Source organism: Melanerpes formicivorus, unplaced genomic scaffold (assembly GCF_026170545.1).
Source record: "Melanerpes formicivorus ecotype bairdi unplaced genomic scaffold, bMelFor1.0.p_v2 SCAF_139, whole genome shotgun sequence".
Lineage (NCBI taxonomy): Eukaryota > Metazoa > Chordata > Aves > Piciformes > Picidae > Melanerpes > Melanerpes formicivorus.
Window position 1 is genome coordinate 257,937 of NW_027142491.1, and position 13,029 is coordinate 270,965.

Sequence of the window (13,029 nt, forward strand, 5' to 3'; positions counted from 1 at the left end):
GGTCATCCTGAGGGTCATTCAAACACAAAGCTTCTATCCTTGAGAGATCTCTCTCTCCCACCAGGCCCTCAGGTGACACTGAGCAGTGAGGGCTGCTTGGCCAGAGGTATCTCCACTTGCTGATGGTCTGTCCACTTCATCTAAAATTACTCATCCTGGCTGCTGGCCTGCAGGGGATTTTGCTCTTCCTTTTTATTCCCAACTCAAATTACTCCTCCTGGTTTAGGGAAGGAGTTGTCTCTGCCATGCATCAAGGATGAGATTGTGCTGATGAGCCACTGCCCCAGCTCCCTTGTACAGCTCTGGGGGTAGGGGAGGAGAAGACAGAGCCTGCATGAGGCACTTAGTGCCACGGTCTGGTTGGTTAGGGTTGGGTGATCAGCTGGATCTTGGTGATCTTGGAGCTCTCTCCCAACCTGGCTGATTCTGAGATCCTGAGCTCAGTGAGACTGGGGGAGCTGGAGAAAATAGTTACAGAGCCCCAGCATGGTGGGGTTGGAAGGACCTCTGGAGATCACCCAGTCCAACCCCCTGCTCAAGCAGGGCACCCACAGCAGCCACTCTCTGTCCTTGAACTGGGGAGCCCAGGACTGGAACCAGGACTCCAGATGTGGCCTCATCAGGGCAGAGTAAAGGAGGCAGAGAACCTCCCTTGCCCTGCTCCCCCCCCCCCCCCGCCATTGGCTTCCTGGCCACCAGGGCACCTTGCTGGCTCATGGGGAACTTGTTGGCCCCCAGCACTCCCAGGTCCTGCTCCTTGGAGCTGCTTCCCAGCAGGTCTCCCCTCCCCTGCCCTGCTGCAGGAGGTTCTTCCTCCCCAGGGGCAGGACCCTACCCTTGCCCTTGGTGACCCCCAGGAGGTTCCCTCTGCCCAGCCCTGCAGCCTGCCCAGCTCTGGCTGGCAGCACAGCCTGAGGGCTGTCAGCCTCTGCTGCCAGTGCTGTGCCAGCAGCACAGTGTGCTGCTTTCAAAGCTTTGCAGCTCTCCACCCCCAGCACTGGGGTGAATTAAGGTCTCACCAGCATGGATGGCTCCAGTATTTTCTAAATCCTGAGCCCCTGATGCTCCTCTGCTGCTCAGGATTTAGCTCACTAATCCCTGGAGATGTGAGCTGGGCCACAGCCATTTCAGTTTGGGTACCTGAACACTGGGCAGCCCTTCCTGCATGCATCATGTCAGATCTCGGCCCTGCCAAGTGGAGTCTTCGTGGCCACTGGGTTGATCTGCTGGTAGGAAGGCAGCAGGAAGGGGGACCTGGCCAGGCTGCAGCCATGGGATGAGGCCAATGGGATGAGGTTCAACAAGGCCAAGTGCTGAGTGCTGCCCCTGGGTCACAGCAGCCCCAGGAAGGCTCCAGGCTGGGGCAGAGGGGCTGGAAAGTGCCCAGCAGGAAAGGCCCTGGGGGTGCTGGGTGGCAGCAGCTGGAGAGGAGCCAGCAGTGCCCAGGGGGGCAAGAAGGGCAGCAGCAGCCTGGCCTGGAGCAGCAATGGTGTGGGCAGCAGGAGCAGGGCAGGGATTGTGCCCTGGGCTGGGCACTGGGGAGGCCACAGCTTGAGTGCTGCCTTCAGCTCTGGGCCCTCCCTGCCAGCAGGAGCTGGAGGGCTGGAGCAGGGCCAGAGAAGGGCAAGAGAGCTGGGGAAGGGTGTGGAGAAGAGGGCTGGGGAGGAGCAGCTGAGGGAGCTGGGGGGGTTGAGTGTGGAGCAGAGGAGGCTGAGGGAGACCTCCTTGCTCTCTGCAGCTCCTGAGAGGAGGCTGCAGCCAGCTGGGGGTTGGGCTCTGCTCCCCAGGCTCAGGTGAGAGAAGGAGAGGAACTGGCCTGAAGTTGTGCCAGGGGAGGCTTAGGTTGGAGCTGAGGAACAATTTCTCTGGTGCCAGAGTGGTCAGGGAGTGGGAAAGGCTGCCCAGGGAGGTGGTGGAGTCCCCATGCCTGGAGGTGTTGCAGCAAGCTGTGGCCATGGCACCTGGGGCCATGGCTGGGTGGCTATGGGGGGTTGGGTTGGTGCTGGACTGGAGGAGCTTGGAGGCCTCTCCCAAGCCAAACAGTTCTGTGGTTCTATAACAGCTCTGCTGCTGAGCTGCCTCCCAGTCTGGGGCTGGCAGAGGGGACAGGACCCCAGGTGGTGTCAGCAGGGCTGGCACCTGAGCTGCCTTGAGCTATTCTGTGGTGTTTGGAGGCCTTTCAGCTTCCTTAAAAAGGTCACAGCAATATTTGATTGGTACCAACTGCCCACAGTGTCCCCAGCTGCCATAGCTCTCAGGCTGCAGATCCTTCCAGCACTGCTCACCACCCAACTTCCATCTCTTTGTGTGAGAGATGAAGGCTGCCTGCTGGAAGAGGAAAACAAAAAGAGCCTTTTTTGGGATCTGTTAAGCTCTATCAGAGTTTGAATTCTGATGTTTTCCTCAGAGCCTTCCAAAGTGGGGCAAGGTCAAGGCCTCCACACTTCCTCTGAGTTGGTTTTAGGTTTATTTAAAGAGAAATAAGGATCAACAGAGGAGTTTCTGGCTGGGTTGTTAATCAGCTGCAGGCAGCCTCCCAGTTTGCAAACAAATCCTCCTCTCTCACCCATGGAAATGAAAATTATTCAGATGTTTCATGACTAAAAATAATGTGCAAGGAGGCACTTGTGCTGCTTTGCAAAGGAGATTTGTGCTCAGCTCCAGCAGAGGCTCAGACAGTGAGCCCCAGCTCAGCTCAGCTGCTCCAGCCCCAGCCTGCAGCACTGCACTGGGCTGAGGCACGCAGAGGTGGCTGAGCAGCAGCCTGGCAGCTTTGAGCCTTCCCAGCCAGCTTAGGCCCCTGACATTTCCCCAGGAACAGCCTCCTCTGCCTTACCAAAGCACAGCAGAGTCACCCTGGGCTGCTGCTGGCAGATGGAGCTGTGAGCATGCACAGCCAGGGCTGATGGGCAGCAACAGAAGCTGGGCTGGGGCAGACTGAGGCTGGATGTGAGGAACAAGTTCTGCCCCAGGAGGCTGCTGGAGCACTGCAGCAGGCTGCCCAGGGAGGTGGTTGAGGCTCCATGCCTGGAGCTATGCCAGGGGAGGCTGGAGAGGGCTCTGGGCAGCCTGCTCCAGTGGAGGATGTCCCTGCTGGGTGCAGGGGGATGGGTTAGAGGGGGTGGAATGGATCTCTGGAGGTCCCTTCCAGCCCATTCTATAATCCTGTGCCAACCCAAGAGAGAGAGAGCAGGAGAAGGCAGTGCAGAGCCCTCCAGCACTGCCCATGCCCACCACCAGCTCATCCTCAGCTGCCTCAGCAGCACAGCCTGACCTTCCTCCAGGCACTTCAGACACCTCCTCTGCTGAAGGATGTTGCTGCTGAATGCAGGGGGTTGGACTGGATGACCTCTGGAGGTCCCTTCCAACCCAGACCTTTCTGTGATTCTAATTCTCCTGCACTGGACAACTGACTCCAGAGTCCTTCAAATCCCTCCCTGAGGGGAGAACCCTTGGCCTCCATCTGCAGCTGACCTGACCCTGGCATGGCTCACTGGGAGGGTGCCCAGTGAGCAGGGCTGGCACAGAGGAGCCTCCTGGGCATCACCAGAGAGGTGGGAGAGGTGCAGATATTCTGCAGTTCCCCTGGGGAAGGTCCCTGGCTGAGAGCAACCAGAAAGCCTGAAAAGCCTCCTAGCTGCTGACAGTTTTGGTGGGGGAGCAGAAATTATCTGAGTTGTGCAACCCCAATCTTCCTGAAGCTGTTTGTGCAGCTGCTGGCCTCTGTGCAGAGCTTCCTCCTGAGCTCCAACCTGACTCTGCCCTGCTCCACTTCCAAACCCTTGCCCCTGCTCCCATCCCCACAGCCCCTTCTGGACAGTCCCTCCCCAGCCTGCCTGGGGGTGCCCTGCAGACACTGAACTGCAGCTCTGAGGTCCCCCTGGAGCCTTCTGAATCCCCACTCTCCCAGCTCAAAGCCATTGTCCCTGGGCCTGCCACTCCCAGCCTTGGACCAAAGTCCCTCCCCAGCTCTCCTGGCGCCCTTCAGATACTGCAAGGCTGCTCTGAGGTCTCCCTGGAACCTTCTCCAACCCCAACTCTCCCAGCCTGTCCCTCTCCAGCTGGATGGAAATCCAAGTAAAAGCAGTTCAGTGCTGGATTCATTTTTCACACAGCTCCTCTCGCCCTGCTGGAACAGCCAACCCTAACAAGGTTAGCAAGCTGCCCTTCAGGAAAACAAGAGCCTGGGCAGTGCCAGCAGAAGGCTCCCAGGCTCTGAACTCAGGAGCTGGTCAAATGAGAAGCACTTACCTCTTCCAGGACATCTGCAAGCTTGCTGAGTATCTCCTCAGGAAGGCTCTGGAATGTGGGAACACTGCAACACAAGAGAACCCTGGATTAATGTTTCCCCCTGCACGGGGCAGCAACCCAAAGGCATCTCTCCCAGCTGCCTCCCAAGGAGGCCTTGCCCTGGGGCTGAGCAGCTGAACTCCTGCTGGTGATCAGACCTGCTTCCAGCAGCCAGGATGGGGAATGCTTGGGCTGGTGGAAGGCCACTGGCAGCAAACAGCTGGAGGTGCACTCACAAAGCTGGTAAGCAACTAAGGATCAGTTAAGGACTCAGTGGGATGAACCTGTGCCACAAGGAACCTGTGCCACCAACCTGCTCAGTCACAGGCAGGACTGGGGATTTTCTCCCAGTCTGCTCCCAGCCCCACCACAGTCTCAGCTCTAAGCAGAAAGGGATTGGAGCTGGCCTGGAAGCACTTGCAAACAAAAGAAGAGCAGGAACCACAGAGGCTATTGGAGAGGTGTCCCTGCCCATGATGGGGAGGCTGGAGAAGATGCTCTCTGAGGTCCCTTCCAGCCTAGGCCATTCCAGGGTTATGTGAAACCAAGGAGGATGGAGTGGGATGGGGGTTGGTCTCTGCTCCCTAATAAGAAGTGATAGGAGAAGAGGAAACAGCCTCGAGTTGCACAGGAGACACGGTAAGAGTTACTGAAGACCACATCAGGAGCTCCCACCAGAGCTTGCTTGGTTTGCTTGGCCAAAAGGTCAACTTCTCCATTGGCTTAGTGGCATTTCCCTGGGCAAAGGCCTTGTCTAGCAGGCTTGCCCTGTTGGTCAGGGGGAGTGGGAAATGCAGTGACAAGGAGCCTCCAGGAATGACATTCAATACAGTCTGGAGCAGGATGGGGGATATGGAATGGGGCCTCCAAAACTCCTGCAAGCACTCTTGCCTTCAGCCTCCACCTCAACCATGTTGAGCTCCCAGCCCCCCCTGGGCACTGTGCTGCTGGGCAAGCTGCTGGGGGTGCGCTGCTGGAGCAGGGCTTGGGCTGGGGGATGCCCAGGGGTCCCTTCCAGCCCTCTGTGCTGTGGTTGTGTGATATGCTATGCTGCAGTGGACCTGGAAGGTCTGGAAGCCTTCCTTATTTGTTCAAAGGAAGAATAAATGACTTCAGCTGTGTGGATTCAAAGCACAAAATGACAGCAAGACAGAGCTGGTCACACAAGCACAGGAAGGGATGAGAGCTCCTGCTCTGGAAAACACTCTGCTGTTTCCTTACAGCTGTTCTTTGGCAGTCACAGAAAGGGTTGGGGTGGAAGGTTCCTTCAAGACCATCCAGCTCCAGCCCCCTCCCACCAGCCCAGGCTGCTCCAGGCCCCATCCAGCCTGGCCCTGAACACCTCCAGGCAGGAGGCAGCCACAGCCTCCCCGGGCAGCCTGTGCCAGAGTCTCCCCAGCCTGGTACTGCAGAACTTCTTCCTTAGCTCCAGTCCAACCCTGCTGTGCCTCAGCTCCAAACCATTGCCCCTTGTCCTGCCTCTAGAGATGGAAGTCCTGCTGCAGGCTCTGGGGGCAGTGCCTGAGGAGAGTCAAACAAACTCCATGGAGCTGCAGTGCCTAGATCAGACATTTGATCTCACGCTGTGTCTCAGAGGGCATCCTGGGACCCTGACCAGCCTTGTGGAGCCATAGGACACCTGGCAGAGCCATATCTGCATGCACAGCCTGCTTCTTCCCCTCCTCCCAACTGGGCACTGAAGACATCTCCCAGAGTGACTGGGGCCAGGCATGTAAGCCTCGCCTAGGTGTCTCCTAAGTGTGCTCCCCAGGACACTGACAGAGCCATCTGCATGCAGGGACTCTGCCTTGCAGCCTTCCCTGCTGATGTGATGCCTGACCCAGCCAGGACACTGACAGAGCCATCTGCATGCAGGGACTCTGCCTTGCAGCCTTCCCTGCTGCTGTGATGCCTGACCCAGCCCCTTCTTTGGCACATCCCCACTAAATGAAGGTATCAAACAGATGACTGTGGTTTGCTGTCTTCATAATTGCACAAACACAAGGGGGAAACGAGCTGCCAGTGTTCTGAAGGTCATCTGAATCACCAGCTTTGCATCTTCTCCCTTTCTTCCTTCCTAACATCTTCCAACTCACACCAAGCCACAGGGACCTGAGGGCTCTGCCCTTAACATTAACCTTTTGAAGCATCTGGGCTGAACCTGCACAAATCACAAAGAAGGCAGTGAAGTATGGAAACACCTGAGAGCAGCAGCACAGGGAGGGGATCCTGCCCTCTGCCCTGCTCAGAGCCCACCTGCAGCACTGCCTCCAGCTCTGGGGCCCCAGCACAAGAAGGACCTGGAGCTGCTGGAGAGGCTCCAGAGGAGGCCACAGAGATGAGCAGAGGCTGCAGAACCTCCCCTGTGGGGCCAGGCTGGGAGAGCTGGGGCTGTGCAGCCTGGAGAAGAGAAGGCTGCATGCAGACCTCAGAGCAGCCTTGCAGGACTGAAGGGCTCCAGGAGAGCTGGGGAGGGACTTTGGAGAAGGGCTGGGAGTGCCAGGCCCAGGGACAATGGCTTTGAGCTGGGAGAGGAGAGATTGAGAGTGGAGAGGAAGAAGAAATTGTTGAGAGTGAGGCTGGGGAGAGCCTGGCACAGGCTGCCCAGGGAGGCTGTGGCTGCCTCCTGCCTGGAGGGGTTGCAGGCCAGGCTGGATGAGGCCTGCAGCAGCCTGGGCTGGGGGGAGGGGTCCCTGCCCATGGCAGGGGGTGGCACTGGATGACCCTTGAGGTCTTTTCCAACCCATTCTGTGACTCTCCAGCTGTGTGTGCTGGGACCATGCTCTCAGCAGGGGCTGGGGGATGAGCCTGGACACCTGCCCTTAACAGAGATGTCCTCTAACTGGGGGAGGCTTTCAGGCTGCATCCTCCAGAGTGCTGCTCCTGAAGGCAATGCAGGGGGCAGGAGCAGCAGAGCTGGTCTGGGAGCAGCTGAGCTGAGCTCTGCTGAACCTTTGAGGCTGTTTTGTTGTGTTGTTTTTTTCCCCCATTCCATTACTCTCTGGGCTGTGATCTCCCTCAGATTATCTTGTCTTGAGCAATTGAATTTCCAAATCATATTTCAGAGCTGTCAGGCTGATTGGATTATTTCTCCCAAGCACCCCAAGCCACCAGAATATCCTCAATGTTTAATTTGTTTTCAACTGCATTTTATTTTCAGTGCAAAAAGAAAAGCAAATATAAAGAAATGCATAAATAAGCCAAAAAGGCTTCTGAGGCTGCTCCTGTGCACAGCAAACTGGGGCTGCTGAGCCAGAGGGGCTCTGCAGAGGGGACAAACAGCCCAGCAGTGCTGGCAAGGCAAAGAGTAAATCATTCTTCTCACAATATCACAGTGTCACCAAGGTTGGAAGAGTCCTCAAAGATCACCAAGTCCAAGCTGTCACCACAGACCTCATGACTGCACCATGGCACCAAGTGCCACATCCAATCCCCTCTTGAACACCTCCAGGGATGGGGACTCCACCACCTCCCTGGGCAGCACAGCCCAAGGGCCAATCTCTCTGGCTGGGAAGAACTTTCTCCTCACCTCCAGCCTGAACCTCCCCTGGCACAGCTTGAGACTGTGTCCTCTTGTTCTGCTGCTGGGGGCCTGGGAGCAGAGCCCAACCCCCACCTGGCTACAACCTCCCTGCAGGGAGTTGCAGAGAGCAAGAAGGTCTCCCCTGAGCCTCCTCTTCTCCAGGCTAAGCAACCCCAGCTCCCTCAGCCTCTCCTCCCAGGGCTGTGCCCCAGACCCCTCCCCAGCTTTCTTGCCCTTCTCTGGACACCTTCCAGCAGCTCAACCTCTTTCCTGACCTGAGGAGCCCAGAGCTGGACACAGGACTCCAGGTGTGGCCTCAGCAGTGCTGAGCACAGGGCACAAGGACTTCCCTGCTCCTGCTGGCCACACTCTTCCTGCTGCAGGCCAGGATGCCCTTGGCCTTCTTGGCCCCCTGGGCACACTGCTGCCTCCTGTTCAGCTGCTCTCCACCAGCACCCCCAGCTCCCTCTCTGCCTGGCTGCTCTCAGCCACTCTGCCCCCAGCCTGCAGCACTGCCTGGGGTTGCTGTGGCCAAAGTGCAGCCCCTGGCACTTGGACTTGTTCAGTGCCATCCTGTTGGCCTCTGCCCATCTGTGCAGCCTGTCAAGGTCCCTCTGCAGAGCCCTTCTGCCCTCCAACTGACCAACATCTGCCCCTTGCTCTGTGCAGTCAGAGGGCTGAGGGAAAGAGCTGTGCCTTGCAGGTGCTGTAAATTTGCTTAGCCCAGGAGGTTGTGGAGTCTCCTCTGAAGGCTTTCAAAAGCTGCCTGGACACGGTCCTCTGGAACCTGCTGTGGGAGGCCAGCTTGGGCAGCAGGGTTGGACTGAATGATCCCCCGAGCTCCCTTCCAACCACACCCGGCTGGGATTCTGAGCCTGCTAAAACACTCAGTGCTCACAGAGTCCTGCACTGTGGGTTGGGTTGGAAAGGAACTCAAAGAGCATCCAGCCCCCAGCCCCTGCCATGGGCAGGGTCCCCTCCCACCAGCCCAGGCTGCTCCAGGCCTCATCCAGCCTGGCCTGCAACCCCTCCAGGCAGGAGGCAGCCACAGCCTCCCTGGGCAGCCTGTGCCAGAGTCTCAGCAGCCTCCTACTGCAGGCCTTCTTCCTCAGCTCCAGTCTGACCCTGCTCTGCCTCAGCTCCAAACCATTCCCCCTTGTCCTGTCTCAGACCCCCTCAGGTAAAGTCTCTCTGCAGCCTTCCTGCAGGATCCCTTCAGGTGCTGGCAGCAGCTCTGAGGTCCCCCTGGAGCCTTCTCCTCTGCAGGCTGCACAGCCCCAGCTCCCTCAGCCTGTGCTCACAGCAGAGCTGCTCCAGCCCTTAGATCACCTTTGTGGCCTCCTCTGGACCCTCTCCAGCAGCTCTGTGTCCTTCTCCTGCTGGGGAGAGCAGAGCTGGAGGCAGGGCTGGAGGTGAGGTCTGAGCAGAGCAGAGCCCAGGGGCAGAATCCCCTCTGCTGCCCTCTGCCCACCCTGCTCTGGCTGCAGCCAGCACACAGCTGCCTGAGGCTGCAGGAGGGGTTGGAGCACCTGGGTGTTGGATGAGCAGACACATGAGCACAGCTGTGTGTTTCCAATCTCCATCCACAATGTGCTCCAGCTCCAAGCTCTGTGGAGAGCAGTGAGACCAAGCAGCCACAGGCCAGCTGATCCTTGCAATGGATGCCTGGCCAGAGGGAAATCCCTCAGGGACTGTGTCAATCCAAGGTGCACTGGATCTGTCCCCTCTGCCATCACAGCAGAGGTTCAGCTTTCCTCTACCTACCTCCTGCTGCTCTTCAGGCACTAGCAGAGGCTGACCAGGGAGGTGGTGGAGTCCCCATGCCTGGAGGTGTTGCAGCAAGCTGTGGCCATGGCACCTGGGGCCATGGTTGGGTGGCCATGGGGGGTGGGCTGATGGTTGGGCTGGAGGAGCTTGGAGGCCTCTTCCAACCCAACCACCTCTGTGGTTCTATGAGCAGAGAATCTCACAGCCTGTCCAAAACACCTTGAAGATACAACTGCTGCCAGACAGATTTTGTTCTCTAGAAAGAAGGATCATGGTGAGGTCATGGCTTGCCACCAAGGGTTATTTATTGTACCTCTGCTAGAGCCATCCTGCTGCAGAGCAGCTGCATGGAGCACGACCTTGGAGTGCTGGTGGGCAGCAAGGGCTGCAGGGGAGAGCAATGTGCCCTGGGGGCCAAGAGAGCCAATGGGGGCCTGGGGGGCAGCAAGCAAAGTGTGGCCAGCAGGGCTGGGGAGGTTCTGCTCCCCCTCTGCTCTGCCCTGCTCAGACCACAGCTGGATTCCTGGTTCCACCTCTGGGCTCCCCAGTTCCAGAGGCAGGGAAGTGCTGGAGGGAGCCCAGGGCAGGCTGGGAAGCTGCTGAGGGGCCTGGAGCAGCTCTGGGAGCAGCAAAGGCTGAGAGCCCTGGGGCTGAGAGCCTGCAGAAGAGCAGCCCCAGAGGGCAGCTGAGCAATGCTCAGCAAGAGCTAAAGGAGCTGTGGGGGGCAAGAGGCTGGGGCCAGGCTCTGCTGAGTGGTGCCCAGGGCCAGGCCAAGGGGCAAGGGGCACAGAGTGGCAGGCAGGAGGTTGGAGCTGAGCAGGAGGAGCTCCTCCCAGGACTGCTCCATGCCCACAGCTTGAAGCCACCCTACTGCCTCCTGTCCTCCTGATTCTCAGTAATCTGTGAGTTGTATTTATTGCCAAGCCACTGGGGTGATATTTCCAGCACCAAGCTGTAATTGAATTCAAAATGTATTCCTGAGACTCATAAAAGGCAATGAAAATTTCACCTTCTGCCTGCACATTAAAGATTCCTCTCATGCAGGCAGAGGACAAATGCATAAAATGATCATTAGGATGGGCAAAGGCAGGAGAGAGAGGAGAAAGGGATGGGTCTCTGAATGGGCATAAAAGCCCCCAGCAGGATGTGCACCCATGGCAGCAGTTACTGCAATCCTTTCAGCCCCTGAAGAAGGAAATGCTCCCATTCTGTGCCTGACCAAGCCCCCCTCAGCTGCCCTCAGCAATGGGAATTCCCCCACCATGAACAGGAATGAGGATCCCTAGCTCCCTGAAATAAAACCACCAAGAACCCAGCAGGGTGAGGCTGGAAGGGACCCCTGGGATCCCCCAGCCCAAGCCCTGCTGGAGCAGGGCACCCCCAGCAGCTTGCCCAGCAGCACAGTGCCCAGGGGGGGTTGGAAGCTCTCCACACCAGGAGACTCCACAACCTCTCTGGGCAGCCTGCTCCAGGCCTCCAGCAGCCTCACAACAAACAACTTTCTCCTCCTGCTCAGCTCCAACCTCCTGCCTGCCACTCTGTGCCCCTTGCCCCTTGGCCTGGCCCTGGGCACCACTCAGCAGAGCCTGGCCCCAGCCTCCTGCCCCCCACAGCTCCTTTAGCTCTTGCTGAGCATTGCTCAGCTGCCCTCTGGGGCTGCTCTTCTGCAGGCTCTCAGCCCCAGGGCTCTCAGCCTTTGCTGCTCCCAGAGCTGCTCCAGGCCCCTCAGCAGCTTCCCAGCCTGCCCTGGGCTCTCTCCAGCACTTCCCTGCCTCTGGAACTGGGGAGCCCAGAGCTGGAACCAGGGCTCCAGATGTGGCCTTACTAGGACTGAGTAGAGGGGGAGGACAACCTTCCTCAACCTGCTGGCCACACTCTTCTGAATTCACCCCAGGCCTTCCTGGCCATGGCCATGCTGCTGGCTCATGGATGAGTTCCTGGGGGACCTGCTCTAGCAGGAGTGGATGATCCCCTGAGGTCCCTTCCAACCCCTAACACTCTGTGATCTCTATGACCCTTCCAGATTCCCCTCTTTCTATTTACAGTTTTTTCCCACCTGAACTTGTGCTAACATCTCCAGAGGATCCCAGCCAAGAGTCCCATGGACAGCACACGGTGCTCACATCCACAACAACTGTAGTCAGAGAACCACAGAGTACTCTGGGCTGGGAGGGAGCTCCAGAGCCCATCCAGCCCAGCCCAACCCCCTGCAGTCGGCAGGGACATCCTCCAGTGGCTCAGGTTGCCCAGAGCCCTGCCCAGCTCTCTGCCTTCTCAGCTGGCAGCACAATGCTTTGTGCCTTCCCCTTTCATTTTTATCTGAAGCTAAGTAAGCAATAAAAGCCTCTCAGGGCACTCTGCTCAGCTCCCGCTCTCTGCCTGCTCAGCACAAAGCCCCATCAGCAGGTAATTAAGCAGGTTGTGAGTCATTAACTCCTCTCAGGAGTCCCGGGAGGCATCCTCCAGTGCATGCCAGAAGTCGAACTCACAAATCCAGCCTTAGCTCCCAGGGCTTCCTCTCCATCGGGGCAGACACCGAGTCTGACCTCCTTTCCCACTGCTCTCACCTGGGCTGTTGCACTCAAGCCCACGTTGTTCCACCCCCGTGCCTGCAGGGCTGGCACAGAACCTGGCACCAGCAGCACCACCAACGGTGCCCAGGCCATGAGGATGCTGAGGGGCCTGGAGCAGCTCTGGGAGCAGCAAAGGCTAAGAGCCCTGGGGCTGAGAGCCTGCAGAAGAGCAGCCCCAGAGGGCAGCTGAGCAATGCTCAGCAAGAGCTAAAGGAGCTGTGGGGGGCAAGAGGCTGGGGCCAGGCTCTGCTGAGTGGTGCCCAGGGCCAGGCCAAGGGGCAAGGGGCACAGAGTGGCAGGCAGGAGGTTGGAGCTGAGCAGGAGGAGAAAGTTGTTTGTTGTGAGGCTGCTGGAGGCCTGGAGCAGGCTGCCCAGAGAGGTTGTGGAGTCTCCTGGTGTGGAGAGCTTCCAACCCCCCCTGGGCACTGTGCTGCTGGGCAAGCTGCTGGGGGTGCCCTGCTGGAGCAGGGCTTGGGCTGGGAGATGCCCAGGGGTCCCTTCCAGCCCCTACCCCTCCTGTGCTTGCTCTCATTCACATGCAGCTGCCTCCAGGATTTTCCATGTTCCTTCTGTTGTGTTGCTGAGAGATTGTAACTCCAGAGAGTGAAGGCTCTGAGGCCTGTCCCACAGCACCCTCCTGGCTGCCCATGGCTTGGGTGGGTGCAGGCTTCACTGGGTTAACAACTGGCTGATGGCTGTGCCCAGAGAGCAGTGAGGAATGGAGATAACTCCAGCTGGCACCTGGCCACCAGTGCTGTCCCCAGGGCTCAGTGCTGGGTCAGTTCTCTTTAACATCCTCATCAATGATCTGGGTGAGGAGATTGAGGCACTCAGTGAGCCTGCAGAGGACACTGAACTGGGTGTCAGTGTTGATCT

General features: G+C 58.3%; 1 protein-coding gene across 2 annotated transcripts in view; it reads right to left on the reverse strand.

The window, feature by feature from the left end:
• The window catches only part of PRKG1 (protein kinase cGMP-dependent 1), a 335,004-nt gene that overhangs the window by 77,481 nt on the left and 244,494 nt on the right, over positions 1–13,029 (reverse strand). For both annotated transcript variants that reach the window (XM_068168482.1, XM_068168480.1), the window contains exon 5: positions 4,252–4,315. In XM_068168482.1, coding sequence (XP_068024583.1) covers positions 4,252–4,315 — 64 coding nt within the window. The remainder of the gene's footprint in view (positions 1–4,251; positions 4,316–13,029) is intronic.